At 54.7% G+C, this 24,832-nt stretch overlaps 1 protein-coding gene across 10 annotated transcripts; it reads left to right on the forward strand.

Annotated features, from left to right (window-relative positions):
- The first annotated feature begins 12,539 nt into the window (after nucleotides 1-12,539).
- Nucleotides 12,540-24,830, forward strand: MIB2 (MIB E3 ubiquitin protein ligase 2). Of its 10 annotated transcripts, XM_041772338.1 has the most exons (22): nucleotides 12,627-12,754; nucleotides 13,763-13,916; nucleotides 14,409-14,503; nucleotides 15,533-15,684; nucleotides 18,222-18,274; nucleotides 18,563-18,734; nucleotides 19,683-19,789; nucleotides 19,874-20,068; nucleotides 20,230-20,372; nucleotides 20,480-20,587; nucleotides 21,489-21,593; nucleotides 21,677-21,839; nucleotides 21,921-22,054; nucleotides 22,157-22,305; nucleotides 22,391-22,547; nucleotides 22,639-22,799; nucleotides 22,899-23,025; nucleotides 23,100-23,333; nucleotides 23,780-23,958; nucleotides 24,029-24,216; nucleotides 24,309-24,374; nucleotides 24,471-24,830. In XM_041772338.1, the coding sequence occupies exons 4-22, from the start codon at nucleotides 15,656-15,658 to the stop codon at nucleotides 24,707-24,709; spliced, it is 2,709 nt and encodes a 902-aa protein (XP_041628272.1). In that variant the 5' UTR covers nucleotides 12,627-12,754; nucleotides 13,763-13,916; nucleotides 14,409-14,503; nucleotides 15,533-15,655; the 3' UTR covers nucleotides 24,710-24,830. The 10 variants fall into 10 exon arrangements, with proteins under 10 accessions (XP_041628267.1, XP_041628272.1, XP_041628266.1 ...); XM_041772333.1 differs by lacking the exon at nucleotides 15,533-15,684 and having other exon boundaries at nucleotides 12,540-12,677; nucleotides 18,222-18,491; XM_041772332.1 differs by lacking the exon at nucleotides 15,533-15,684 and having other exon boundaries at nucleotides 18,222-18,491.
- The last annotated feature ends 2 nt before the right edge of the window (nucleotides 24,831-24,832 follow it).

Consider the following 24,832-nt stretch of genomic DNA (forward strand, 5'->3'; position numbering starts at 1 on the left):
TCTATCATAAATAAATAAATAATTATATATATATTATATAAATATATTATATAAATAATTATATATATATATATAATTTATAAAAATAAAAAATACGCTTGGGGAACTGTTCCCTAAGGCGCAGGCAGCCACGGTGGTCGGCAGGTGTGCTTCCCCGCAGAGGCAATTAGCGGGTCCTCGTCCTGTGTTTACAGCCGTAGCATACTCAGTGCTCTCTCCTTTTGCCTTTCCTCCCTGATGAGATGCCTGTGGATGCAGTGCGAGGCTGCGGCAGCAACCCGTGACTGGCAAGCTTTGCTTTCCGTTTTCAGCATTATACATCTGCTGCACACGCTACCCGGGAACAGACGCTGTGCGAACCAGCGCGCCTAGGCCCTGGAGCGATGCAACCAGGCCTCGAGGAACGTGGGCGCGCGCTTCACGCCGCCTCCGGGAGGGGGCGCTGCCGACCCGGCGGCAGCACCACCTGCTGGTCACCTGGGGCACTGCAACGGTCCCAGCAGCAACCACGTGATTCTCCCCTTCAGGAAGTGTCCTGGGCATGGGGGGTGGGTTCTTGCCTTTAAAGAAACTGCTTGAACTTTCACTTAAAAAAACAAAACTTTTTCTGTCCTTTTGGTGTACTTGGCCCATTTTCTTTTCATCTTACCAATTAGTCTTGCCCTTGACTTTTACTTGTACTGTTGGTTGTAAATCACTCGGGGATTGTGGTCTTTTGGATTTTCTCATAAGGGTTCTGCCAGGCAAAAATGCTTCATTTTTACGTAGTAAAATGTAACACCCATTATTTATCACTTCTGGATTTGGGGTAACGTTTATAAAAACTTTCAAGTTGATGTTTAAAAAAGGATTCTCTGGGGATCACTGGATGGCTCAGCGATTTAGAGCCTGCCTTGGGCCCAGGGCGTGATCCTGGGGTCCCGGGATCAAGTCCCACATTAGGCTCCCTGCATGGAGCCTGCTTCTCCCTCTGCCTGTGTCTCTGCCTCTCTCTGTGTGTGTCTCTCATGAATAAATGTTAAAAAAAAAAAAAAAAGGATTCTCAGGGCACATGGCTGGCTGGCTGGGTGGAGACAGCCACCTGATCTGGAGGCCCTCAGTTTAAGCCTCAGGTTGGGTGTAGAGATCACTGAAAAATAAAATCTTCAGGGGGAAATAAAGGGGGGGGGGATTCTTCTTTGGTTTCCTCCAGGCTGCCATAATTTTATTTATTCCAGGTCGAATTTTGATCAACTTGGGATTTGTTCTGGCACAAGACACAAGCTCCAGAATCAACTTTATTAAATGGTCCCCCCTTTCTTCAGGAATTTATGATGGGGAGGCCCACCCCTAATACTACAGGAATTCCATGCAGTGCTTCTGGATTCCACTCTGTTTTTAATTATTTGGATCTGAATAAGCTTTACCATCTAGTAGGGCTCATATCCCTTCATTTTGTTTGTGGTAAATGTTCTGGGGATTCTTGCTTTTTTAATGTATGACCTTAATTATCATTTTCTTAATTTAAATTCTAGCTAGTTAACATATAGTGTAGTGTCAGCTTCAGAAGTAGAATTTAGGGCAGCCCGGGTGCCTCAGCGGTTTAGCACTACCTTCAGCCTGGGGTGTGATCCTGGAGACCTGGGATCGAGCCCCACGTCGGGCTTCTTGCATGGAGCCTGCTTCTCCCTCTGCCTGTGTCTCTGTCTCTTTCTGTGTGTCTCTCATGAATAAATAAAATCTTTAAAAAAAAAGTAGAATTTAGTGAGTCATCAGTTACATACAACACCAGTGCTCATTACAGCAAGTGCTCCCCTTAATGCCCATCACCCAGTTACCTCACTCCTGACTCCATCAACCTTCAGTTTGTTCTCTAGACTTAAGAGTCTCTTATAGTTCGTCTCCCTCTCCTTTTTTTTTTTAAGATTTTATTAATTTATTCATGAGAAACACAGAGAAAGAGGCAGAGACACAGGCAGAGGGAGAAGCAGGCAGAGGGAGAAGCAGGCTACATGCAGGGAGCCCGAGTTGGACTCCATCCCAGGTCTCCAGGATCATGCCCTGGGCCTAAGGCGGCGCTAAACTGCTGAGCCCCCCAGGGATCCCCTCCCTCTCTGTTTTTATCTTATTTTGCCTTCCCTTCTCATTTGTCTGTTTTCTTAAATTCCACATATGTGTGAAATCATATTTGTTTTTCTCTTATTTTGCTTCTTATGACATACTCTAGTTCCATTTTAACTATCTTTTTTTTTTCATTTTAACTATCTTTTAAATTTTAAATTATTTATTTTTTTAAAGATTTATATATTTATTTGTGATAGACATAGAGACGGAGAGAGAGAGAGAGAGAGAGGCAGAGACACAGGAGGAGGGAGAAGCAGGCTTCATGCCGGGAACCTGACGCAGGACTCAATCCCAGGACTCCAGGATCGCGCCCTGGGCCAAAGGCAGGCGCCAAACCGCTGAGCCACCCAGGGATCCCCTAACTTATTTATTTTTAAGAGTTGCATGGTTTTCTGATTGAGCCAGCCAGGTGCCCTGTTCTGCACTTTCTTTTTAAATTTAATTTATTCATGAGAGACAGAGAGAGAGAGAGAGAGAGAGAGAGGCAGAGACACAGGCAGAGGGAGAAGCAGGCTTCATGCAGGAGCCCGATGCAGGACTGGATCCTAGGATTCCAGGATCACTCCCTGAGTGTGATCAGGAGGCAGACGCTCGACTGCTGAGCCACCCAGGCATCTCCATTGTCTTTATATAAACACACATTATATTGGGGCGCCTGGGTAGGTCAGTTGGTTGGGCGTCTGACTTTTGATCTGTGCTCAGGTCATGATCTCAGGATCATGAGATTGAGACCTGCGTTGGGGCTCTGTGCTCAGTGGGGAATCAGCTTGAGATTCTCTTTCCCTCTCCTCCCTCTGCCTATCCCCCCCACCACGGCTTATGATCATTCTCTCTCTCTCTCTCTCTCTCTCTCAAATAAATAAATAAGGGATCCCCGGGCGGCTCAGTGGTTTAGTGCCTGCCTTCGGCCCGGGGTGTGATCCTGAAGTCCCGGGATCGAGTCCCACGTCGGACTCCCTGCATGGAGCCTGCTTCTCCCTCTGCCTGTGTCTCTGCCTATTTCTCTATGAATAAATAAATAAAATATTTTTAAAAAAACAAATAAATAAGCCTTTTTTTTTAATATTTTTTTTAATTTTTTTATTTATTTATGATAGTCACAGAGAGAGAGAGAGAGAGGCAGAGACACAGGCAGAGGGAGAAGCAGGCTCCATGCACTGGGAGCCTGATGTGGGACTCGATCCCGGGTCTCCAGGATCGCGCCCTGGGCCAAAGGCAGGCGCCAAACCGCTGCGCCACCCAGGGATCCCTAAGCCTTTATTTTTTAAAAAGATTTTCTTGGGGATCCCTGGGTGGCTCGGCAGTTTGGCGCTTGCCTTCGGCCCAGGGCATGATCCTGGAGTCCCAGGATCGAGTCCCACATTGGGCTCCCTGCATGTAGCCTGCTTCTCCCTCTGCCTGTGTCGTCTCTGCCTCTCTCTTTCTGTGTGTGTCTCTCATGAATAAAGAAAATCGTTTTTATTTTTTTTTTACAAATATTAGTTTATTTATTCATGAGAAACACACACACACACACACACACACACACACAGAGGCATTTGGTCAGTGGGAACCCACACACTTTCAACATGTGTATTGAGAAGTGTTATTTCTGTTCGGGTCCTATTTACCCCAGCCACGGCATTGTGTTTGTCCACAATGATTGCAAGGTATTCAGATTCTGTAAATCCAAGTGTCATAAAAACTTTAAAAAGAAGCGTAATCCTCACAAAGTCAGGTGGACTAAAGCATTCCGTAAAGCAGCTGGTAAAAAGCTTACAGTGGATAATGCATTTGAATTTGAAAAACGTAGAAATGAACCTGTCAAATACCAGTGAGAGTTATGGAATACACCTACTGATGCAATGAAGAGAGTTGAAGAGATCAAACAGAAGCGCCAAACTAAATTTATAATGAATAGATTAAAAAAAGATAAAGAATTACAGAAAGTTCAGGACATCAAAGAAGTCCAGCAAAACATTCATCTTATCCAGGCCCATCTTGCAGGCAAAGGAAAGCAGCTGGAAGAAAAAATGGTGCAGAAATTACAAGAGGTTGTGGATATGGAAGATATTTCTTTAAAATTTTCACTCTTGGGGGATCCCTGGGTGGCTCAGTGGTTTAGCGTCTGCCTTTGGCCCAGGGCGCGATCTTGGAGTCCCGGGATCGAGTCCCACATCAGGCTCCCGGCATGGGCCTGCTTCTCCCTCCTCCTGTGTCTCTGCCTCTCTCTGTCTCTATGTCTATCATAAATAAATAAATCTTTAAAAAATAAAAAATAAATAAAATTTTCACTCTCTATTTCTATACGTGTGTTTGAAAATCTCCTTAGGAGACTAAGAACTTATAAATTATCAACTTATATATATATATTTTATATATATTTTTTATCAATTTATATTTTAAATAAGGTCACTCAAATGAAAGATAATAAAAAGTACATCTCTTGTACATTGCTGTCTGCAAAACATCAGATATTGTGGATGTTAGATTGCATCTTCATTGTTAAACCTTCACTGATAGTTACATTTATGTAAGTCATGCAAATTCTTTTTATAAATACAGAGTGAAAAAAATAAAAATTAAAATTAAAAAAAATAATAAATAAATAAATAAAAAGATAAATAAATAAATACAGAGTGAAATGCGGACATAAAATGGTCTTGCCATTTGGATGGTGGTAGGAGGTGGTATTTATATAAGAACTAATGACAAAAATTCATAGCTAGCAATATGTAAAATAAATTTTCTTTGCAGTAAAAACAAAAAAGGTTTTAGTTATTTATTTGGCTGAGAGAGAGAGAGCACAAGTAGGCTGAGTGACAGGCAGAGGGAGAGGGAGAAGCAGCCTCCTGGCTGATCAGGGAGCCTGATGTGTGGCTCCATCCTGGACCCTGGGATCATGACCTGAGTGGAAGGTCGTGAGTTCGAGCCCCACACTGAGTGTAGAGATCAGTTAAATAAAAACCAAAAACTAAAAAAAAAAAAAAAAAAAGATTATGGTTTCATGTACACAGCCACAATGTACTTCTGTATGGAGACAAGCCCTTAGAATCCATGGAGTGTTCTATTTATTTTATTTATTTTAAAAAGATTTTATTTATTTATTTGTTTATTTATCTGTTTGTTTATTTATTTATAAATATTTTATTTATTCATGGGAGACACAGATAGAGAGAGGCACAGACACAGGCACAGAGGAGGGAGAAGCAGGCTCCCTGCAAGGAGCCCAACGTGGCACTTGATCCCTGGACCCCGGGATCACACCCTGAGCCAAAGGCAGACACTCAACCACTGAGCCACCCAAGCATTCCTTATTTTATTTTATTTTTTAAAGATTCGAAAGAGAGTAAGCTGAGCAAGGGGCAGAGGGAGATAAGTCGACTCCCCACTGAGTGCAGAGCTTGACATGGGGCTTGATCTCAAGACTCTCAGGATCATGATGAGAGCTGAAATCAAGAGTTGGTCGCTTAATCAACTGAGCCACCCAGATGCCCCGCACAGAATGTTTTAAGTGTCATGGCATGCTCATCTACATCCTTCTCCAGTGCTCATGACAAGTAAGGGTGGCTGGTCTTCACATTACAGCTGGTCCTATTGGGATGTCCACTCCGATCAAAATTTTTTTTTTCACTCCGATCAAATTTATACCCATATCAGCTCCTACTGCCTCTGGACCAATTGGTTCATCCATTTCTTGAGTGCCTTCTCTGCCTCTCTCGGGAAGGTCCAAGATTTCTTTGCTTTTCCCCATCTTTGCTCCTACTGCTCGAGATTGTAATTCTGAGGGAGTAACTTTTACTTCTACTACATGTAGCTTTAATGTCAGAGATCGACCCCTATGTCTCTTTTTCCTTTTAGGAAAAGATGTAGAAGTGTGCCCCCTACCTGGAGAGTCACCCTTCTGGAATGGTGCAAAGATCTGGAGACATGATCTGGCCATTCCTGTTTTCAACCGTCTTCCTAGTGAGGGAAGCACAGGGCTGTGTTCTCTTCACAGGGGCTTCTGTTGCTTGCAGGGTACACCTTTGCCTATGTGACAAATTTTTTCATCTGTGGAATCCAGTAGAATTTCAGTCAAAGCATTTTTTAAAAGATCTATTTATTTGAGAGACAGAGAGACAGAGACAGAGAGACAGAGACAGAGAGAGAAAGTTCATAAGCAGGAGGGGCAGAGGGAGAGAGAATCCCAAGCAGACTCCCCGCTTAGTGTGCAACCTGACAGAGAGCTCAATCTCACGACCCTGAGTTCATGACCTGAACGGAAATCAAGGGTGAGACATTCAGCTGACCTAGCCGTCCAGGCCCCTAGTCAGCAGCATTTTTGTCCAGTGATGTCATCTAAATCCCTATTCTTTGGTGACTTCAGGTCCCCTTTGTTCTTCTTGGGAACTGCACAGAGACTTCCCCTGTGCAGTTTCCAACTGGAGAGTCAACATCCACAGTGGCTTGGTCTTCCTCAGCACCATAAATTTACTTCTCTGAGGTAAACAAGTGCCATTGCCTCCATCAGCCTCTTCTGTGGCCTTCTTTTCTTTTTCTGGAAAATTGTGACCATTATTTTTTTTAAAAGATTTATTTATTCATGAGAGACACAGATAGAAAGGCAGAGACAAAGGCAGGCGCCAAACCTCTGAGCCACCCAGGGATCCCCAGTTGTGACCATTATTGTTCCATTCTTTCTTGCTCCAACTTTTTATCATCCATTTTTTCTTTTTTAATATATATTTTTAAAGATTGCATCTGAGAGAGAAAGAGTGAGAGAGCTTGCACTTAAGAGAGAAAATGAGGGGACGCCTGGATGGCTCAGTGGTTAAAGTGTCTGCCTTCGGCTTGGGGCATGATCCTGGGATCGAGTCCCACATTGGGCTTGCTTCATGGAGCCTGCTTCTCTCTCTGCCTGTGTCTCTGCCTTTCTCTCTCTCTGAGTCTCTCATGAATAAAGACAATTAAAAAAAGAGAGAGAGAGGGGGGGGGGGCGGGGCAGCCTGGGTGCCTCAGTGGTTTAGCGCCTCCTTCAGCCCAGGGCCTGATCCTGGAGACCCAGGATAGAGTCCTGCGTCAGGGTCCCTGCATGGAGCCTGCTTCTCCCTCTGCCTGTGTCTCTGCCCTCTCTCCTATGTGTCTCTCATGAATAAATAAATAAAATCTTGAGAGAGAGAGAGAGAGAAAATGAGTGGGGGGGGGGCAGGGGAGAGGGAGCTGCAGCCTCTCTGCTGCCCAGGGAGCTTGACACAGGGCTCCATTGCAGGACCCCAAGATTATGATCTGAGCCGAAGGCAGACGCTTCGCCGACTGAGCAATCCAGGCGCCACTCATGTTCCAATTTTTTTTCTTTTTTTTTTTTTTAAAGATTTTATTTATTTATTCATGAGAGACAGAGAGAGAGAGGCAGAGACACAGGAAGAGGGAGAAGCAGGCTCCATGCAGGGAGCTCGACGCGGGACTCGATCCCTGGACTCCAGGATCACACCCTGGGCCAAAGGCAGGCGCCAAACCACCCAGGGATCCCCCCAATTTTTTTTCCAAAACCTTCTTGAATCCAAGCTGAAAGAGTCCCACATTTTACTGTCCCCGTCTGCGAGGGCTTCTGATTCACAGAGAGGCCAGAGGGAAACACTGCTGGACCTTGATCAAGGTGGCCTGCTGGACCTTGATCAAGGTGGCCTTCATCTTTGATTCTGGGGAGGTTCTGACCACCAAGAAGGAAGGTAAAGTTCACCTTGTAGGGGACCAGAAGCAGCCCCATACTGAAAGTCAATACACTGGCCCCATGGAAAATTGACTGGGTGGTCCATAAAAGCTGTGATTGCTCCAGGTAAACACATGCCTGTTGTCAGGGGCAAATTCCCCGCTGTCTGGAATGCTGCTGCCTCCAGGAGAAGGAGCCGTGTCCTTTGGGCCTGGTGTTGACCGTACCCCTGACTGAACTGGGCAGTGGGAGGGGGGCATGGGAGTTGCCCCCCTCCTACTTTCTTCTTTCTGGTTGCCACATTGTTAAACTTTTAATTTCCTTAAAAATACCCATGATTGTTTGAATCAAATCCCATTGTGGATATATCTTGTCAATTTGGCAACACTCCTAGTGGTTGTTCTACCACAGTGATTTGCTCTCCTGAAGCTTCTTTTCAGTCAATCCATTCTTGAGCCAGTGCACTCCAATTTGGATGCTTATTGGGACTGGAATAACTGCATCCATTGCGGTGGATTTGAGGGCCGTTGCTGCCAAGGCTGACCACCTCAATCCCATATTCTAACTTCTAAATGTATTTAATTTTCTATCTCAGAGGTTCACCTTCTGTGTAACTTAGATTGATTCAGACTACAGCTTGGAGCACAGCAGCAAGGTGGGTTACGCCCTCTACAGTTCTGGAACACGTTGTCATCACATTTTCTATAATGCTTCTCTGACCCTACCATGCTTCTTCACAAACAAGATCCTATTTAACTCAATTCTAACACTACCTAGAGATAGCATCAGATCTCACAGACTAATGGATCAGACTGACATCACCCCCACACATTTTAGATATCTATCAAAAAGTCCAAGTTTTTGGACCCCCACCCGTGTCTCTAACCAACTGGCTAAAAATTAAAGGTTCCAACATCTCCCTCCTTGGGTTCAATTAATTTGCTAAAGTGGCTCACAGGACTCATGGAGATATTTTATTTACTATATTACTATCTTAAGATAAAAGGAGATAACTCAAGAACAGCCAGATTGAATTGTTGCACAGGGTCAGGGATGGGGGAAGGGTACGGAGCTTCCATGCCTTGTCCAGGAGCACCTTCACATGTTTATCCGCTGGAAGCTCTCTAGATCCCGTCCTTGAGGATTTGCTGGGAGACTTCATAACAGGAGTGTGATTGGTTAGTGGTTGGCCATTGGATAATGGGCTCAATCCTCAGCAGTTCTCCCATCCAAGAAGGTCAGGGGGTGAGACTGAGTTCCAAGCCTCTCATTCCGTGGCTGGTCTCCCCATTGCTCATCCCTAGGAGCGTGAAAACTAATAAAGGAAAACCTCACTAAAGTGGACTGCTAATGCTAGAAGGGGAAGCTGAAAGGAGCTGTAGCATTCAATCTCAATTACAGGAAGAAAGGCCTCCTCAAGAGAATCACCAACAGGAAAGAACTGTCAATTACAGGCCCCAATAGGAAAAGATGTGCATTGCATCTCCTACAAGAAATCCACTGCCTCTGCAGCTCAGCCAGTGAGAAACCATCATCATCCTCAACTCCTGTTTCTCTCCAATGGGCTTTCATTCAAACAACCCTCCCAACCTCCCCTTGCTCCATAAAATAACAATTCTGCCTTCGTTCTCTGGACTTATCTGTAGTTTTGCCATAGCTTATGTGTCCTGAAATGTAATTCTGTTTTTTCTTTTTAAGATTTTATTTATTTATGAGAGACACAGAGAGACAGGCAGAGACATAGGCAGAGAGAGGAGAAGCAGGCTCCATGCAAGAAGCCCAAGGCGGACTCAATCCCGGGACTCAGGGATCACGCCCTGAGTCAAAAGCAGACGCTCAACCACTGAGCCACCCAGGTATCCATGTTAATTCTCTGTTATTACCAAATAAGCCCACTTTTTGTGGGTAAAACAACTGTTTTATTTTTAAGGTTAACAAAGTATTCCCCAAAACCACCTTATCAATATAAATGCAGATGTGACTGAAAGAGGCATTTTATGAGTATCAAGACAGAGCTTTAGGACTGTTTTTACTTAGGAAGTTCAAACATTTTACGAGCTCTGTGCTAGAAACAGGGGTGTAAACCAAGTGTATGTTTATTGTTATAAGTCACAAAATCACAGGTTAACTAACCAAGAGAAGAGATGGACAGTAAATTTAAGGATATCTACCAGAAAAACACTGGGTTAGAGAATAAAGTTACAGGATTAGTCCAAGAAGTGCAATGAGAATCTGAGAAACAGGGATCCCATCAGGAGCAAACAAGGGTTGCCTGGGTGGTGCAGCCCATTAAGCGTCTGGGTTCTGATCTCAGAGTCATGAGATGGAGCCCAAGTGCAGCCCTATGTTGGGCTCTGCGCTGGGCATGCCGTCTGCTTGGGTTTCTCTCTCCTTCTTCCTGTGTGTGTTTGCTCTCTCTCAAATAAATAAATCTTAGAGAGGAAAAAAAAAAACACAGGAAAAGAAGAGGGGAATTTTTAGGTTCCCCAACTGAAGGAAGAAAAAGAGCCTCCAGGATGAAGAGAAATGTGTACACAGGACAATGTAAGGCTCACATCAAAGCATATTGGTGTGATACTTCTGAGCACCAAGGAGAAAGGGAAGATCCTAGAAGAAACCATCGACCAAAAAAAAAAAAAAGAAAAAAAAAAAAGAAACCATCGACCAGGACTCAGAATAGGTTTGTACTTTTCAATAGCATCCCTGGAGGAGGGAAGCAAACAGTACTATGTGAGACATTCTGAAGGTAAAGCGTTTCCCAACTAGAATTCTACTGTCTACCGAGCAGTCTATCAGAGATGAGCACAGAACATACTCTAGACACGGACCCTTTCCAGGAAGCTAGTGGAAGGGAGAGTAAACTGAAGGGAGATGCACGGATTCCAGGCAGGGTGACCGCAGAGCAAGGCCAGAGGGGCCTGCCCATGGTGTGGGGACGGGGACGGGGACTGGGACAAGGCGGAGGGTTGGGGCCTCTGCACAGGATCATCGGTAGGCCTGTGTAAAAACATCAGAGCGTCTGGAAAAACCAAATATGGCTTAGCAAAGATGTAGGCATGAGAACAACAGGTACGTGTGAAGCGGACAGAGAAGGACAGTCAGGCAGAGGTGACAATGGGCCACCACTGGGGCGGTGGCACTGCGGGCCTGCGGGCTCAGGCCTCAGGTCTCAGAGGGTCCACAACTCAGGCCTCAGGTCTCACTGGGCCCACAGCTCAGGCCTCAGGTCTCACTGGGCCCACAGCTCAGGCCTCAGGTCTCAGCTCAGGCCTCAGGTGGCCCACAGCGTGTCCACCGGGAACCCCAAGGCAGTGGCCTCTGTTCAGATCCGGAAGGCTTCGGCCGGCGGACCGTACAAGGGCCGAAAGGACGTGCCGCTGGGGGCGACGGCAAGACTGCTGCTCTTCATCGCGAGGCTTCAGTTCTTTTTTTTTGCGAGGCTTCAGTTCTGCCGGAACCAAAGCCGCACACTGGTGTCACTGATTTTCAGAGACTCTGGGTGGAGGACGCCTCTGCAGGCCGCTGCATCCGTCTCCACGGCAACGGGCCGCGTCTCCTCGCCCGGTCTCTCCAAGCCGCGCCACGTAATGCCGGCGCGACCGTGACGCACTTCCGGGGAGGGCCCCCGCCCCCTCCCTGCGAGTGGGCGTGACCGCAAGTTCAGCGTACGGGCGGCGCTGACCTCGGCTCCCGGCGGCTTGGCCCACTTTCTTTGCCCGGCCCATACAAGCCCGGTTCTCGGTGGCCTCCGGGGCACTAGGGCCCCGGCGCCCAACCCGACGAGGAGCCCAGTTCCTTCCTGTCCAGGCTGCTCAGCTCCGCGCCTCCCCGGACCCTTGGCGTGCTGAGGGGTCCACCGAGGTAGCCGCCGGCTTTTGACGACGCCTGTCACACGCTGTCCTACGTGAACGCGCTCTCCGTTCGCGAGTGCCGCGGAGGCGAGCCCAGACCTTTCCCGTCGCTGTCCGGGCAGAGGCCGGGACTTCCTCCGTCACGCCCCGCCCCCTGAGGCCGCGTGCGTCACCGCCTCCGCGGGGCCTCCTGGGAGTCGTGGTTCGGACCCGCCCCCCGGCTCTGGCGCTGGCGGGCTGCAAACTACAACTCCCGGCAGGCCGCGCGGCGGCCGCAGGAGCCCCGAGCTCGGGGTCCTCGGTTGCCTCAGCCGGTGGTCTCTGCGCGGCAGAACGGCCTGCCTGGCGGGGGCCGGCAGCGGAGGGGTCGCAGGCAGGCTGCTACACACGCCGAGGCCGCTCAGCAGGCCACTAGCAGATAGACTCAGCGCTTCTCGAGCCCCGAACCCCCGGGCCGAGCGGGCGGGACGCAAACTTCCGGGCAAGTGGAGGGGTCGACGGGGGCACTAGGGTCTGGCCCCGGGGCCCCGGGCGCTTCCTGAGGCAGGGGGGGGGATGGGGTGGCAGGAGGCGGGGCGGCCCCGGCCTGGCGGGGCGGGGTCACGCTGGGGGTGCGCGCCCTCCTTGCCCAGTCCGGCCCGGCCCTCCTACGCTGCCCCTGGCGAGTCTTGGTCGGGGCGCAGTGCCAGGCCCTGACGTCCGCAGCGCCCGGGCCACCAGCCCTCCGGCTCCAGTCCCGGCGGCAGGTGGTGCTTGGGCGCTGCGGCCCCTGCGCGCCCCACACTCGCTGCTGCAGCAGGCGCGAGGCCGCCAGAGCCAGAGGATCTCTGCAAGGCAGGGGGCAGGCGCCCCGGAGCGGCGTTGGCCGCGTTGGTGTTGGCACGGAAATGGGCATGTAGACGGCGGGCAGCGCGGGAGCGGACGGGTCGGCCCTGCCCGCCGCGGTCCTGTAGGACGTGCTAACTGTGCGTCTTGGCATCTCCCAGGCGCCATAGGGCTGGATGGCCCAGGGCTCGCGCTGAAGCTCAGCAAGGCTGCAGGCCAGTCCCCAGGTCTCCAGGCATCAGGGCTGCAGTCCAGTACTGTCAGGGGGGGCGGGGGGGGAGGGCGCGACTGGACGGTCAGACAGGTGAGCTCTTGACAGGCTTGCGGTGTGATAGTTTGGATTTGGCTGTTGCATACTTTGGATTCTGTTTGATGTCCTGTCAGAGGAGTTTTGGTTGTTTTGAGTGTGTGTGTCGGGTGGAGGGTGTGTGTGTGATAGATAATTCTGCTTGTCAGTCCTCTGCATTCAGAACTGATTGAAGAAATGAGGAAAGGTGCCAAACAGTTCTTCCTGATAGGCACCTGTGGGGCTGGGGATGAGGCAGGCAAATGGAAGTCCAGGCAAACCCAGTCCTTCCTGGCAGGTCCCCTCCTGGCCTGTTGCTTCAGGTGCAACAAGTATCTGAATGCCTTGCTCCCGCTTTAGGTGCCCCTGTGACACCCCGGTCTGCATGGTGCCTGAGGGGACAAGATTCGGGGCTGAGATCCGGGTGATGACAGCCCTGCACTTACTTTAGGCCTTTGGAAGGCAGGTGTCTTCATGCTGGGCCTCGTTGGGTTTCCTGGGCTCTGTCTCAGGACTTCACCCCAGTCCCTCATGGGCCAGACTCCCCTGCACCCCCACCCAGGATGTCCACCTTGGTCTTAGCCAGAGCTGCTACATGACAGGAGCCTGTGATTCACCAAGTTTGGCCAGTTGACTGTGCCCCTCATGGTGTTGATTCAAACAGCATCATCAGGCACAGCCCGAGGCACAGGAAAAGGGGTGGCCGCTGCCTGTTGCATGTCGTGTCAGTGTCATGTAACTGTATTCTATTGAATAAAGGCAATTTGCCAACTTCCTAGCTAAGTGGGATTTAATCTTTATGGCTTTTAAAAGTTCTTCCAATAAAATATTCACAAATAGGGAAAATCTCTTATTTCTACACTGTCCTAAGGTATGTTTTGGAAATCCTTCTGCCTCCAAGAGCTGGCAGTTCCTTGAGATAAGAAAAACTATTACCCAACAGAACAGACCCAGATGTCAGCCCGTTTGGTTGAGGTGGTAAATACCAGAAGTGTAAAACTGCCTTTTAAAAACCATTTTCTCCAGACTTGCTTGCTGGCTGCCTGTTTGGTTTGCTGTGTTCTGTGTCGGCATGGCTGCTAGTTTCCAACAGGAAATCTTGGTGGCTGTCAAATTTGTGACCCGAGAAGTAGCCGCTAAATGTCTGGAATGCTGACACGAGACTGGTTTGTGTGCTAAGGTAAGTTATAGTCTTGCTAACGTGTATCTGTCCTTTGAGTCCTCACGCTCTGACTGTCTTGAGTCTTTTTGTTTTTTTGAGAGGTTGAGAGAGAGTGAGCTGTTGCTTGCTCACGCACCAGTGGGGTTGAGGGCGGGGGGGGAGGGCAGAGAAAGAGGGGGAGAGAATCTTTTTTTTTTTTTTGGAGAGAGAATCTTAATCAGACTCCGTGGTGAGCGTGGAGCCTGATGGGGCTTATCTCATGAGCCTGAGATCACGACCTGAGCTAAAACCAAGATTTGGGTGCTTAACTGACTGTGTCACCCAGGCGCCCTGCTTCAGAGTGGTTTTAAACATCTGTAGTGACTGCCTCTGCAGGGATTTGGGTGCTAGGCAGGGCTACAGCCTATAAGCTCTGTGGACAATGTCAGAGGACAGCATTTCTGGTAAAAGAAGAAAAATAACTCTTTGGGTGAATTTCCCACTGAAACGGGTGCTTTTTTTTCTCTCTAGCCTCTCTGGGTTTGGTTGCTGCCTCCTGACTGCTGACCCTGGTCCATTTCCCACTTGCCACCTCCTCCCTGCACAGCCCGGTGGGACCTTCTGAAGTAAAGTAGTGGGTCCTAATACCAGGAGGGGTGGGCACCTGATGTCACATGGGGCATGCTCAGCGTGTGCTGGGCCCTGGGGACATCAGTGATGGAGCCCAGGCAAAGTGGTAGGTGTAAAGGAATGATGGAGAGACCTGGAAAGCTACCTGGCCGACGTCACGAGGGTGCTAGGATACTGTGCTGAGATGTTTCTGAGGCCCAGGAACTGAGTGCCCTGTGCCCATAGTGACATGTAGGAAGGGACAATGGGTTGTTGGAGGTTCAGGGTCAGGCCTGAACCAAGGTGCCACCATGCTGGATGGAGATGCCAAAGCAGAGGGCAGACCTCATGACTGGTGGGGATCAGGTGCTAGAGGGGAGACAAGGGGATCCCAGGGCTAGGGCTGTGGGTGTCTCCAGAGCAGGCTGCTCCTCTGTCCTCCATCTTCCTCAGGGGGTGCTGGTCTGGGTACCCAAGGTGAGGGGCCACAGGAAGCCCACGGCTCAGCAGGTCCCATCTGTGTCCCACGCAGGTTTCTGGGTTCCTGTGAGGAACAGCCCTGGGAAGGCTGGCAGTTCCCCTGCTAGGCATGGGGTACAACTGGTTGTGTGTGAATGCAGTGGAGGCTGGCCATAAGCACCTCTTGCTGGACAGGCTGGACTGTGCTGCTGCCTCACGTGGCGCTGTCGTGGGCTAAAGCCCAGTCCTGGCTTCTCACAGAAACTTCTGGGCACTCTTCCACCCCGCACCTCATTTTTTGCCCATGGCCATAGAGCCAGGCCAGGCGTGGGCTACAACTCATTCTCCTTGGCGTGCCCCCTATGTCTTGTTGGAAATGATCATGTAGTGTAAGGGCAGTGGGCAGGCAGATGTGGCCGGCTGGGCAGGTTGAGGACATGCCATCCTGGCCCTAGAATGGCTCATGCCACTTGGGTCCTTACCTGCTCTGAGTCCTTTATTTCTGTGTGGAGCCTGTCTTGGGGCTCTGCAGATGGGCTTCTGCCATCAGGGATCTTTAGTTGGCCTGTCTGCCCGCACTTGTCTAGGTTTGTGGTTGCCTGGGACGAGATGCATGCTGGCTGAGTGTCGCTCGGCAGGAGCATCTGGGGAGAGCAAGGAGTAGCCCAGTGTGACCTGCCCAGTGCTGCCATTTCTGGTGGGTTCTTGGCATGGAAGAGGATCGGCAGAGGAAGGCAGGGTAGGGGGTCGGACCTGTGCATTAAGGGGCATGCCACCACGCTGCCAGCAGGCCACCAGCTCAGGCTGTGCTGCTCTGTCCAAGTCAGATGTCTGTAGCAGCTGCTAATGGGCAGGCACCAGGCAGGTGGCTGAGGCCACACGTGGAGGGCCTGCTGTACCTCCTTGCCCAGGTGCAGCTCACAAGATGCCTCCCCTCATCTGCAGCTTGCTGGCATTTAAGAGTCACAGGCATTCTCGGAGAGGGAGGGGGGCGTCCATACTGTGGCTGACCTGGGCTTGGCTGTGCTCTGGAAGAGAGAAGTTTTTGGTAACGGAGCCTGCAGCGGTCTCAGGCCCAGGTGCCATGCCTTAGCAGGTGCCAGAGACCAGAAGGGAAGGGGGCTGAGAAGCAGCAGTACGGGGAGGCCAAGTGGCCCAAGAGGTGAGGCTCTCGAGATGAACAAGCAATGAGGAGTTTCTTTGAGGAAAGGCTCATAATTAGTCCATGGGTTGGAAAGGTTTGTCCTGAGACATCCACCTGCTTCTGTGAAAGCCCCAGAGGTCCTGCCTGCACAAGGTGAAGCAGCAGCTGCCATAGGGAACCCATCCAGGAGGGAGGAGAATGTGCAGACGGAGCTGGCTAGGTGTGGTTCATACCCCTGAGAATATGAGGTGGTCATTGACTCAAACACCAGGCTGGGCATGGACTGAGGCTCAGCCCCATGGGCAGTGCCCCTTCCCTGCCTATCCTGTGCTGGACATGGGTCTTGCCGTGGACCTGGGCAGACGGTGGATGTCAGAGGGCCCGTGGGGTCGGCCCCTGCTCCTGGCAAAACCTGGCCACTGCCCCTCCTCACTGCTCACCTGTGGCCTTAGCTGGCTGGCAGTGTTTCCTGAGGGAGCCAGGCCTGTGATATGGTGAGTGTCAGATTTGGGGGTGGGGCAGGACCCAGGACCCTGGAGAGGGGCCTAAGTAGAGGCGTGATAAGTGGTTTTCCTCCATATTGCTGGCCAGGCGGGACCACTGGGCACTCATGGGAGCTGGAAGGAGCCTGTCTGCTCTTTAGCTCCTTTTCCAACCTCAGGGCCCTGCTGGCAACACTGCAGACCATGTCCAGAAATGGCGTGCTGATTGCTCGCTTACTATCGGGGAGTCTCTGGGTCCTCTCCAAGTCCTGTTGACTTTCTCTCTTAACAGTTACTCAAATCTATTTGTGTCATTAATTTAAAAAACTTTGTTGAAGAAACACATCTAACACAGGTCCCAGGTCATAGGGGATCCAGATTTGCAAAGTGAATAGGCACGTAGTTAGCACCCAGGTCAAGACATACTATGTCCCTGGGTCCCAGAGCCCCTGGGGCTGCCTCCAGCAGGTTCCCTGCCGCCGTCACCCTGAGTTTGCTTGCCATGTTTGTGTACTTTCCATAAATGGATTCAGATAGCAGGCACCTGGCGGCCTTCCTTGCACATCTGCAGAGCTGGCCCATGCATCGCGTGGTGGGTTTGTGCTCCCAGGGAATATGTCACATCTCATGACCAGTTCACCTGGAAGGGCATGGGATCAGAGCTGCTCTGTACACAGCCTCCACTGCCCTCTGGTACAAATCCGGAGTGGGTGGGTCACAGTTCTCTAGGGAAGACCCCGGAAGTGGGGCCCTGAGTGACCCCAGGCACTGTTCACTGCCCTAGGGCAGCGTTCCACTCGGAGGCAGTGGCCTGGTGGCCAGAACCTGTGTTTATCAGTCTTTGGGCAGATGCCCCTTTACTCTTGGGTCACCTGCTTTGTGTCCATCTGAGTTCCCCATATGCTCTAGAGACAAGCCCTCTATGGTGCCTGCACACACTGGTTCCTGACGTCAGCGCAGTGTCACTTACCAACTGGCTGCATGAGAGAGTCTGGGTTTTTGTGAAGGCTTTATTTATTTATTTGACAGCACAAGTTGGGGGAGAGGGAGAAGCAGACTCCTTGCTGAACAGAGAACCTGATGTGGGGCTCCATCCCAGGACCCTGGGATTGTTAGCTGAGGGCAGATGCTTAACCGACTGAGCGCCCCCTGGGTGTCCCAAATCCATTAATTTTAGAACAAATGTGTACTGATGGCCCACTCTGCCGACCACTCAGAACTGGATCTCTGAGCACAGGCGGCCACTCTTTGGGTATTTGCCAAGTCTTGTTCCTGGAGGTCCACCGGCCTCTCTCTAGGACTGCCCCTGGACCTCTGCTTGTGTTCACCACAGCATCTCATAGTGGCTGGAGGGGCCTTTCCAAAGAAGGGTCCTACCTTTTCTTCAGGACAGGTGCCATGTTGCATCTCTGCAGCTTATGTCCCCTGCTGCTGGCCAGTGGCCAGGTGCACCTCCTTTGGGCTGTAGCACACATGCTTATCATGCTTCTCTCTGCCTCAGGGCATTTGCACATGCCCTCATGCCCCTCCCTGCCTAGCTCTCCGAGACGTGTCCCCCCCCCTTCCCCCATCTCCCTGGCAGCCCTCCCAGAACTGGTGAGAGCCTGTGTGGCCTTCTCCATGTGGCCTGAGGGTACCATCTGCCTGCAGGTCCCGGAGCAGTCCTGCCCACCATGGACCCAGACCCCCAGGCAGGTGTGCAGGTGGGCATGCGTGTGGTACGCGGCGTGGACTGGAAGTGGGGCCAGCAGGATGGCGGTGAGGGCGGCGTGGGCACAGTGGTGGAGCTCGGCCGCCATGGTAGCCCCTCGACCCCCGACCGCACGGTAGTTGTGCAGTGGGACCACGGCACCCGCACCAACTACCGCGCTGGCTACCAGGGTGCCCACGACCTGCTGCTCTATGACAACGCCCAGATCGGTGTGTGCGGCTGTGGTGGTGGGGGGGAGGGGCTGAAGGGTCCACACTCGCTGACCCCGCCCTGCCCCCAGGCGTCCGCCACCCCAACATCATCTGCGACTGCTGCAAGAAGCACGGCCTGCGAGGCATGCGCTGGAAGTGCCGCGTCTGCTTCGACTACGACCTGTGCACGCAGTGCTACATGCACAACAAGCATGACCTCACCCACGCCTTCGAGCGCTACGAGACAGCCCACTCCCGCCCGTGAGTTCTGCCCGCTGCCCCTGTGGCCGTGTGCTGCTCTGGAGGGCTCGAGGCTTTGGTGGCACCTCCTCCCAGCTTGCCCGTGCCCCAGGTTTGGGACAAGCAAGCATGCGCCTGAGCAGGCCTTGGCCCCCTGGAGTGGTGGGGGTGGGGAGGCATTCCCCTCCGGGATGTGGCTGAAGCCCTTTCTGAGCTGCTTCCTGGAGGAGTGGCCAAGGTCGGGGTCACCACAGAGGCCTGGAGGTCGCCACCGACCCCCACCCCCTGTGGAAGGGTAACCCAAACCAACCATCAGAGCAGGTCTGCATGGGTGGGTGCTGTGTGCAGGATCTTGTCCTGGCAGTGGCCCTGTGGGGGTGGAGGAGGAGGGAGCACTGAGCGGACCTGTGTGTGGCTGTGTGGCCAGTGTCTGCCATGGGAGCCCTGGGCACCCGGTGCTGGAAACTAACCCAGAGGCACAGCTGGGGAGACGCTGTTGGCCTGCAGGGGGCCTCCTTCGCTGAGGGTGGGCAGTGGATGAAGCTGGGAGGTGTCCCCGGGCTGGGGTGGCTGTCTAGATGCCCCGAGACCCCACCTACAAGGTCTCACACGTGGCAGGGAGTGGTGCATGCTCAGTGCCAGCCACCTGCTGCCCAGAGTGGGAGCAGGGGTCGGCGGTCTGTGGCCACCTCTGGGGGAGCCCGTGTTACTGGTTCTTCTGTTTCTTTGTGCCGAGCCGTACCCTGAGAGTCAGGCTATGCACTGAGCTCTGGGGACAACCCTGACAGCAGGTGGCTCATTAGGAGGCACCAGGTGTGGAGGGACAGCATGAGGCCATGCTGCAAGGGGCCTAGGGGAGGACAATGACCTGCCAGGCCAGCCATCCTGGGGCAACAACTGGGTGGGCCAGAGGGCTCGCACTACTGCCCTGCTTGTCGCATGGTTCAGTGCCCACTCGCTTTCTTGCAGGGTCACGCTGAGTCCCCGCCAGGGCCTCCCGAGGATCCCATTGAGGGGCATCTTCCAGGGGGCGAAGGTGGTGCGGGGCCCTGACTGGGAGTGGGGTTCGCAGGATGGTGAGTGAGGGTCTGGGCTGCCGGTGGCTGTGGCTAAGCTTCCTGGCACAGGCTGAGCCTGCGACGGGGCCCTTGTCTCCCCAGGAGGGGAAGGGAAGCTGGGCCGAGTGGTGGACATCCGTGGCTGGGATGTGGAGACGGGCCGGAGTGTGGCCAGTGTGACGTGGGCTGATGGCACCACCAATGTGTACCGTGTGGGCCACAAGGGCAAGGTGGACCTCAAGTGTGTGAACGAGGCAGCTGGTGGCTTCTACTACAAGGAGCACCTCCCGAGGCTTGGTAGGGGTCCCAGGGATGGCACCCTGCCTGCCCAGCTACCCTCCTGCCCTTGCTGTGTCCTGGGGCAGTGCTGGTGGGGGCTGACCTGTGACATGGCCGGGGTGGGGGATGCTGCCAAGGCGGGATGCCACTGAGGAGGGGGGCCTGTCGCCCACCCCCAGGTAAGCCAGCAGAGCTGCAGCGCAGGGTGAGTGCCGACAGCCAGCCTTTCCAGCACGGGGACAAGGTTAAGTGTCTGCTGGACACAGACATCCTGAGGGAGATGCAGGAAGGCCACGGCGGGTGGAACCCCAGGATGGCGGAGGTGAGCCGCCCCACCCGCTGAGCCCCCTGTGCCCTTCCTGTCCCTGTGTCCTCTGGACCCCCAGCCCTCCCGCTCCACCCAGCCACAGCCTCCGTGACCCGCCACAGTTTATCGGACAGACGGGCACCGTGCACCGCATCACGGACCGTGGGGATGTGCGTGTGCAGTTCGGCCGTGAGACCCGCTGGACCTTCCACCCTGGGGCTCTCACCAAGGTGCATGGGGGGCTGGGCTGAGCCCCAACTGTTCGCTTCTGCACCCCGTCTGTGTACCTGCTCAGCTCTGGGAATGCCCTTCTCCAGCCCTGAAGGAAGAGGGGAGGGCTTCATGGGGTCCAGAGGGCCTGAGTTGCACAGGGAGGGCTCAGTCATGAGAGTGTGGTGCTGGGGCAGGCAGGGGCTGGCAGCCCAGGCCTTGGCCTTTCTCCTCCTGGCCTGAGGGACCCACTGCAACATTAGAGGTGGGAGGTGACTTTCTAAAATGTCCTGGTGGGTGTGGTGTGGGGAGCACGTGGGACTGGTGGGGAGGCCCTTGAGGAAGAGGGTGAACACTTAACCAGGCAGTGGGCACAGGGCTGGGTATAGTGAGTGCTGCTGGGGAGCAGGGTGGTTTGGTTGGGGGCCCTGGCTGGGGGCTTATACCCCTCTCACTGGCTCTGGACCTGGAGTCCTGGCCTGGGGGTTGGGGGGTGTCAGGAGTCAGACGGGAGGGCACAGGTGTGGAGAAGTGGCCAGGAAAGGCTTGGGGATGGGGGAGGAATGGTTCCTGACCCCGCCTCCCACGGCTCTTGTGCCAGGGCCCCACCCCCACCCCCTGGGCTGGTCCAGACTAGTTTTGGCCATGCCGTCTGCTCCTCTGTCAGTGTGTAGGGACAGGCCTGCCTTGGCCTTCACCCATGTCGGCTTTGGTCTGGTCTGGATGCCACTGCCCAGTTCTATGGCTGTCACTCCCATGGCTCTGGGGCTGGCCACCCAGGGCTGCCCTGGTCACTTGTGGCCCTCATCCAGCTCTCAGATGGGGGCTGGGGTCAGGTTCACGCCTGTCAGTCCTTTGGAGCTCCGTAGGCAGCCACACATGCTTGGGGGTGCCCCTCATGTGCCCCTCTCTCTCACTCAGCACAATGCCTTCTGGGTGGGCGATGTGGTACGGGTCATCGATGACCTTGACACAGTGAAGCGGCTGCAGGCTGGGCATGGCGAGTGGACAGATGACATGGCCCCCGTGAGTACTGCTGATCCCACCCCCACCCCACCTCTCTCACCTGGTGGGAGATCTGCCCATGACCATCCTCTCTCCCCACCTAGGCCCTGGGCCGCATTGGGAAGGTGGTGAAAGTTTTCAGAGACGGTAACCTGCGTGTGGCAGTCGGTGGTCAGCTGTGGACCTTCAGCCCCTCCTGCCTGGTGGCCTACCGGCCTGAGGAGGATGCCAACCTGGATGTGGCCGAACGTGCCAGGGAGAACAAAAGTGGGTATGCCCACCTTGGGTGGCCGGCAGGAGGCAGGGCTGCCCTTGGCCTCCACGTAACTGAAGCCCTGCCCCACCCAGGCTTCCTGAGTGTTGCCCTGGAGAAGCTTCGAGCCCAGAAGAGTGACCTGGAGCACCCGGGGAGACTGGTGGTGGAGGTGGCCTTGGGCAGTATGGCCGGGGCTCTGGACCAGCTGAGGCGGCACCCAGAGCAGGCAAGGCCCTGATACTCGCCCTACCTGCCATCCTCCCTTCCACTGGCCTGCCCCAAGGATGGGCTGGAGGGCTGGGGACTGACCTGCTGGCTCTCCTGGTAGGTGGACACCAAGAACCAGGGCAGGACCGCCCTGCAGGTGGCCGCCTACCTAGGCCAGGTGGAGCTGGTGCGGCTGCTGCTGCAGGCACGAGCGGGCATGGACCTGGCAGATGATGAGGGCAATACGGCGCTGCACTATGCAGCCTTGGGGTGAGGCCCTGGCAGGGACACGGTGGGGGCTGGGGTGCAGGTCCAGCCAGTAGGCACAGGACCCTCCTGCTTCCTCTTCTGTCAGGAACCAGCCTGAGGCTGCCCGGTTGCTCCTGAGCTCCGGGTGTGGGGCCAATGCTCTTAACAGCACCCGGAGCGCAGCATTGCATGTGGCTGTGCAGAGGGGCTTCCTAGAGGTGGTGAAGGTCCTCTGTGAACGTGGCTGTGACGTCAACCTGCCTGTAAGTGCGGAGTCCTTTGGCTGTACCCCTGGGCCCAAGGATACAGTGGCATTTACCTTCCTGCTGGGTGACCATTGACCACTGCCGGCAGGATGCACATGCGGACACACCTCTGCACTGTGCCATCTCGGCGGGCGCCGGCGCCAGCGGCATCGTGGAGGTCCTCACTGAGGTGCCGGGTGTTGATGTCACGGCCACTAACAGCCAGGGCTTCACCCTGCTGCATCACGCATCCCTCAAGGGCCACACGCTGTGAGTGTGGGGTGGGTGCACCTGGTGGCCAAGCTCCCGTGGTGCTGCTGGGACACTGAGGCCATTCCGGACCCCAGACACGTCTCCCTGCTCCCACAGAGCTGTCAGGAGGATTCTAGCTCGGGCACGACAGCTGGTGGACGCCAAGAAGGAGGATGGCTTCACAGCCTTACACCTGGCTGCCCTCAACAACCACCGGGAAGTGGCCCAGATTCTCATCCGGGAGGTGTGGACCAGCACAGGGCCTCGGGGGCCAGGGCTGACCTGGGGTCCCTGGGCTGAGCCTTTACCTCTTCTCAGGGCCGCTGCGATGTGAACGTTCGCAACCGTAAGCTCCAGTCCCCCCTGCACCTGGCCGTGCAGCAGGCCCATGTGGGGCTGGTGCCGCTGCTGGTGGACGCGGGCTGCAGTGTCAACGCCGAGGATGAGGAAGGGGACACAGCCTTGCACGTGGCCCTGCAGCGTCATCAGCTGCTGCCCCTGGCAGCAGATGGGGCCGGGGGGGACCCAGGGCCCTTGCAGCTGCTGTCCAGGGTGAGGAAGTGTGGATCTGGGTACTGAAGAGGTGGGACAGAGAGCCTGGCTGCAGGCCAGAAGTGGGGCCTGAGGGACTGGCCACCTCCACTGTGGGTGTCTGACCAGGGAGCCAGGCCTTCTTGGGGGTGGGTGAGTCCAGGGGACTGCGGTTTGCTAAAGGTGTTTTCTGTGACCTCAGTCACCGCAGAGTGGCCCAGGTTCCCTGAGAAGATGTGCTGCTGGCCGGCTTGGGAAGAGGGGATAGGGCACACACAGCAGGGCAGGGTGGGGTCCATCAGAACTCTGCCCCTACCCCGGAGTTCCCTGGCTGGGCGCTTGGCCTGGCCACCTGCCTCCCTCCTGTTCCAGCAGCCTCACCCCGAAGCCCCGGGGGCCGGGTGCTGGGAGAGGCTCCTGCATGCCCAGGGCCTGCCTTTACCGGCCTGCCTGTGTCTGCCGTCCAGCTCCAGGCCTCAGGCCTCCCGGGCAGCGGGGAGCTGACGGTGGGAGCGGCGGTCGCATGCTTCCTGGCGCTGGAGGGCGCCGACGTGAGCTACGCCAACCACCGCGGCCGCAGCCCGCTGGACCTGGCCGCTGAGGGCCGTGTACTCAAGGCCCTGCAGGGCTGTGCGCAGCGCTTCCGGTGAGCCCGGCGAGGTGGGGGGCGGGCCCCGGTGCCCCGGGCCCGTTCAAGCCCCCTCCTCCAACCGCAGGGAGAGGCACGCGGGCGGCAGCGGGGGTGCGGCCCCGGGCCCGAGGCTGGTGCTTGGCACCCCCAACACCGTGACGAACCTGCACGTGGCTGCGCCGTCGGGGCCCGAGGCCGCCGAGTGCCTGGTGTGCTCAGAGCTGGCGCTGCTGGTGCTGTTCTCGCCGTGCCAGCACCGCACTGTGTGCGAGGGTGAGTGCGGGAGGCCGGGGGGCATGTCCCCGGTCCCCTTGGGCCCGCCCAACCGGGCTCCGGCTTCCTCTCCCCTCCCCCGCCCCCCGCAGAGTGCGCGCGCAGGATGAAGAAGTGCATCAGATGCCAGGTGGTCATCGGCAAGAAGCTGCGGCCAGGTGGGTGGCTCAGTCCGGCCCGCGTCTGTGCGCACGTCCCGCCGCCGCCGCCCTGCCCCTGACCCCGACCCCCCCCCCCCCCCCCCCCCCCCGCAGACGGCACAGAGGTGGCCAGCGCGACCCCCGCGTCCGGCCCGCCGCGGCAGCTGGTGGAGGAGCTGCAGAGTCGCTACCGGCAGATGGAGGAGCGCATCACCTGCCCCATCTGCATTGACAGCCACATCCGCCTCGTGTTCCAGTGCGGCCACGGCGCGTGCGCACCCTGCGGCGCCGCGCTCAGCGCCTGCCCCATCTGCCGCCAGCCCATCCGCGACCGCATCCAGATCTTCGTGTAGCCCGCGCCCCCCCCTCCCCCCCGCACTCCCGGCCGCGCCCCGCCACGTTCCGGAGCCACGTCCCGCCGTCGCCTTCGCAAGCCCCCACCACGTGTTTTATAAAAAGATTGTCGGACTTTTACG

Source organism: Vulpes lagopus, chromosome 10, assembly GCF_018345385.1.
Source record: "Vulpes lagopus strain Blue_001 chromosome 10, ASM1834538v1, whole genome shotgun sequence".
NCBI classification, from domain to species: domain Eukaryota; kingdom Metazoa; phylum Chordata; class Mammalia; order Carnivora; family Canidae; genus Vulpes; species Vulpes lagopus.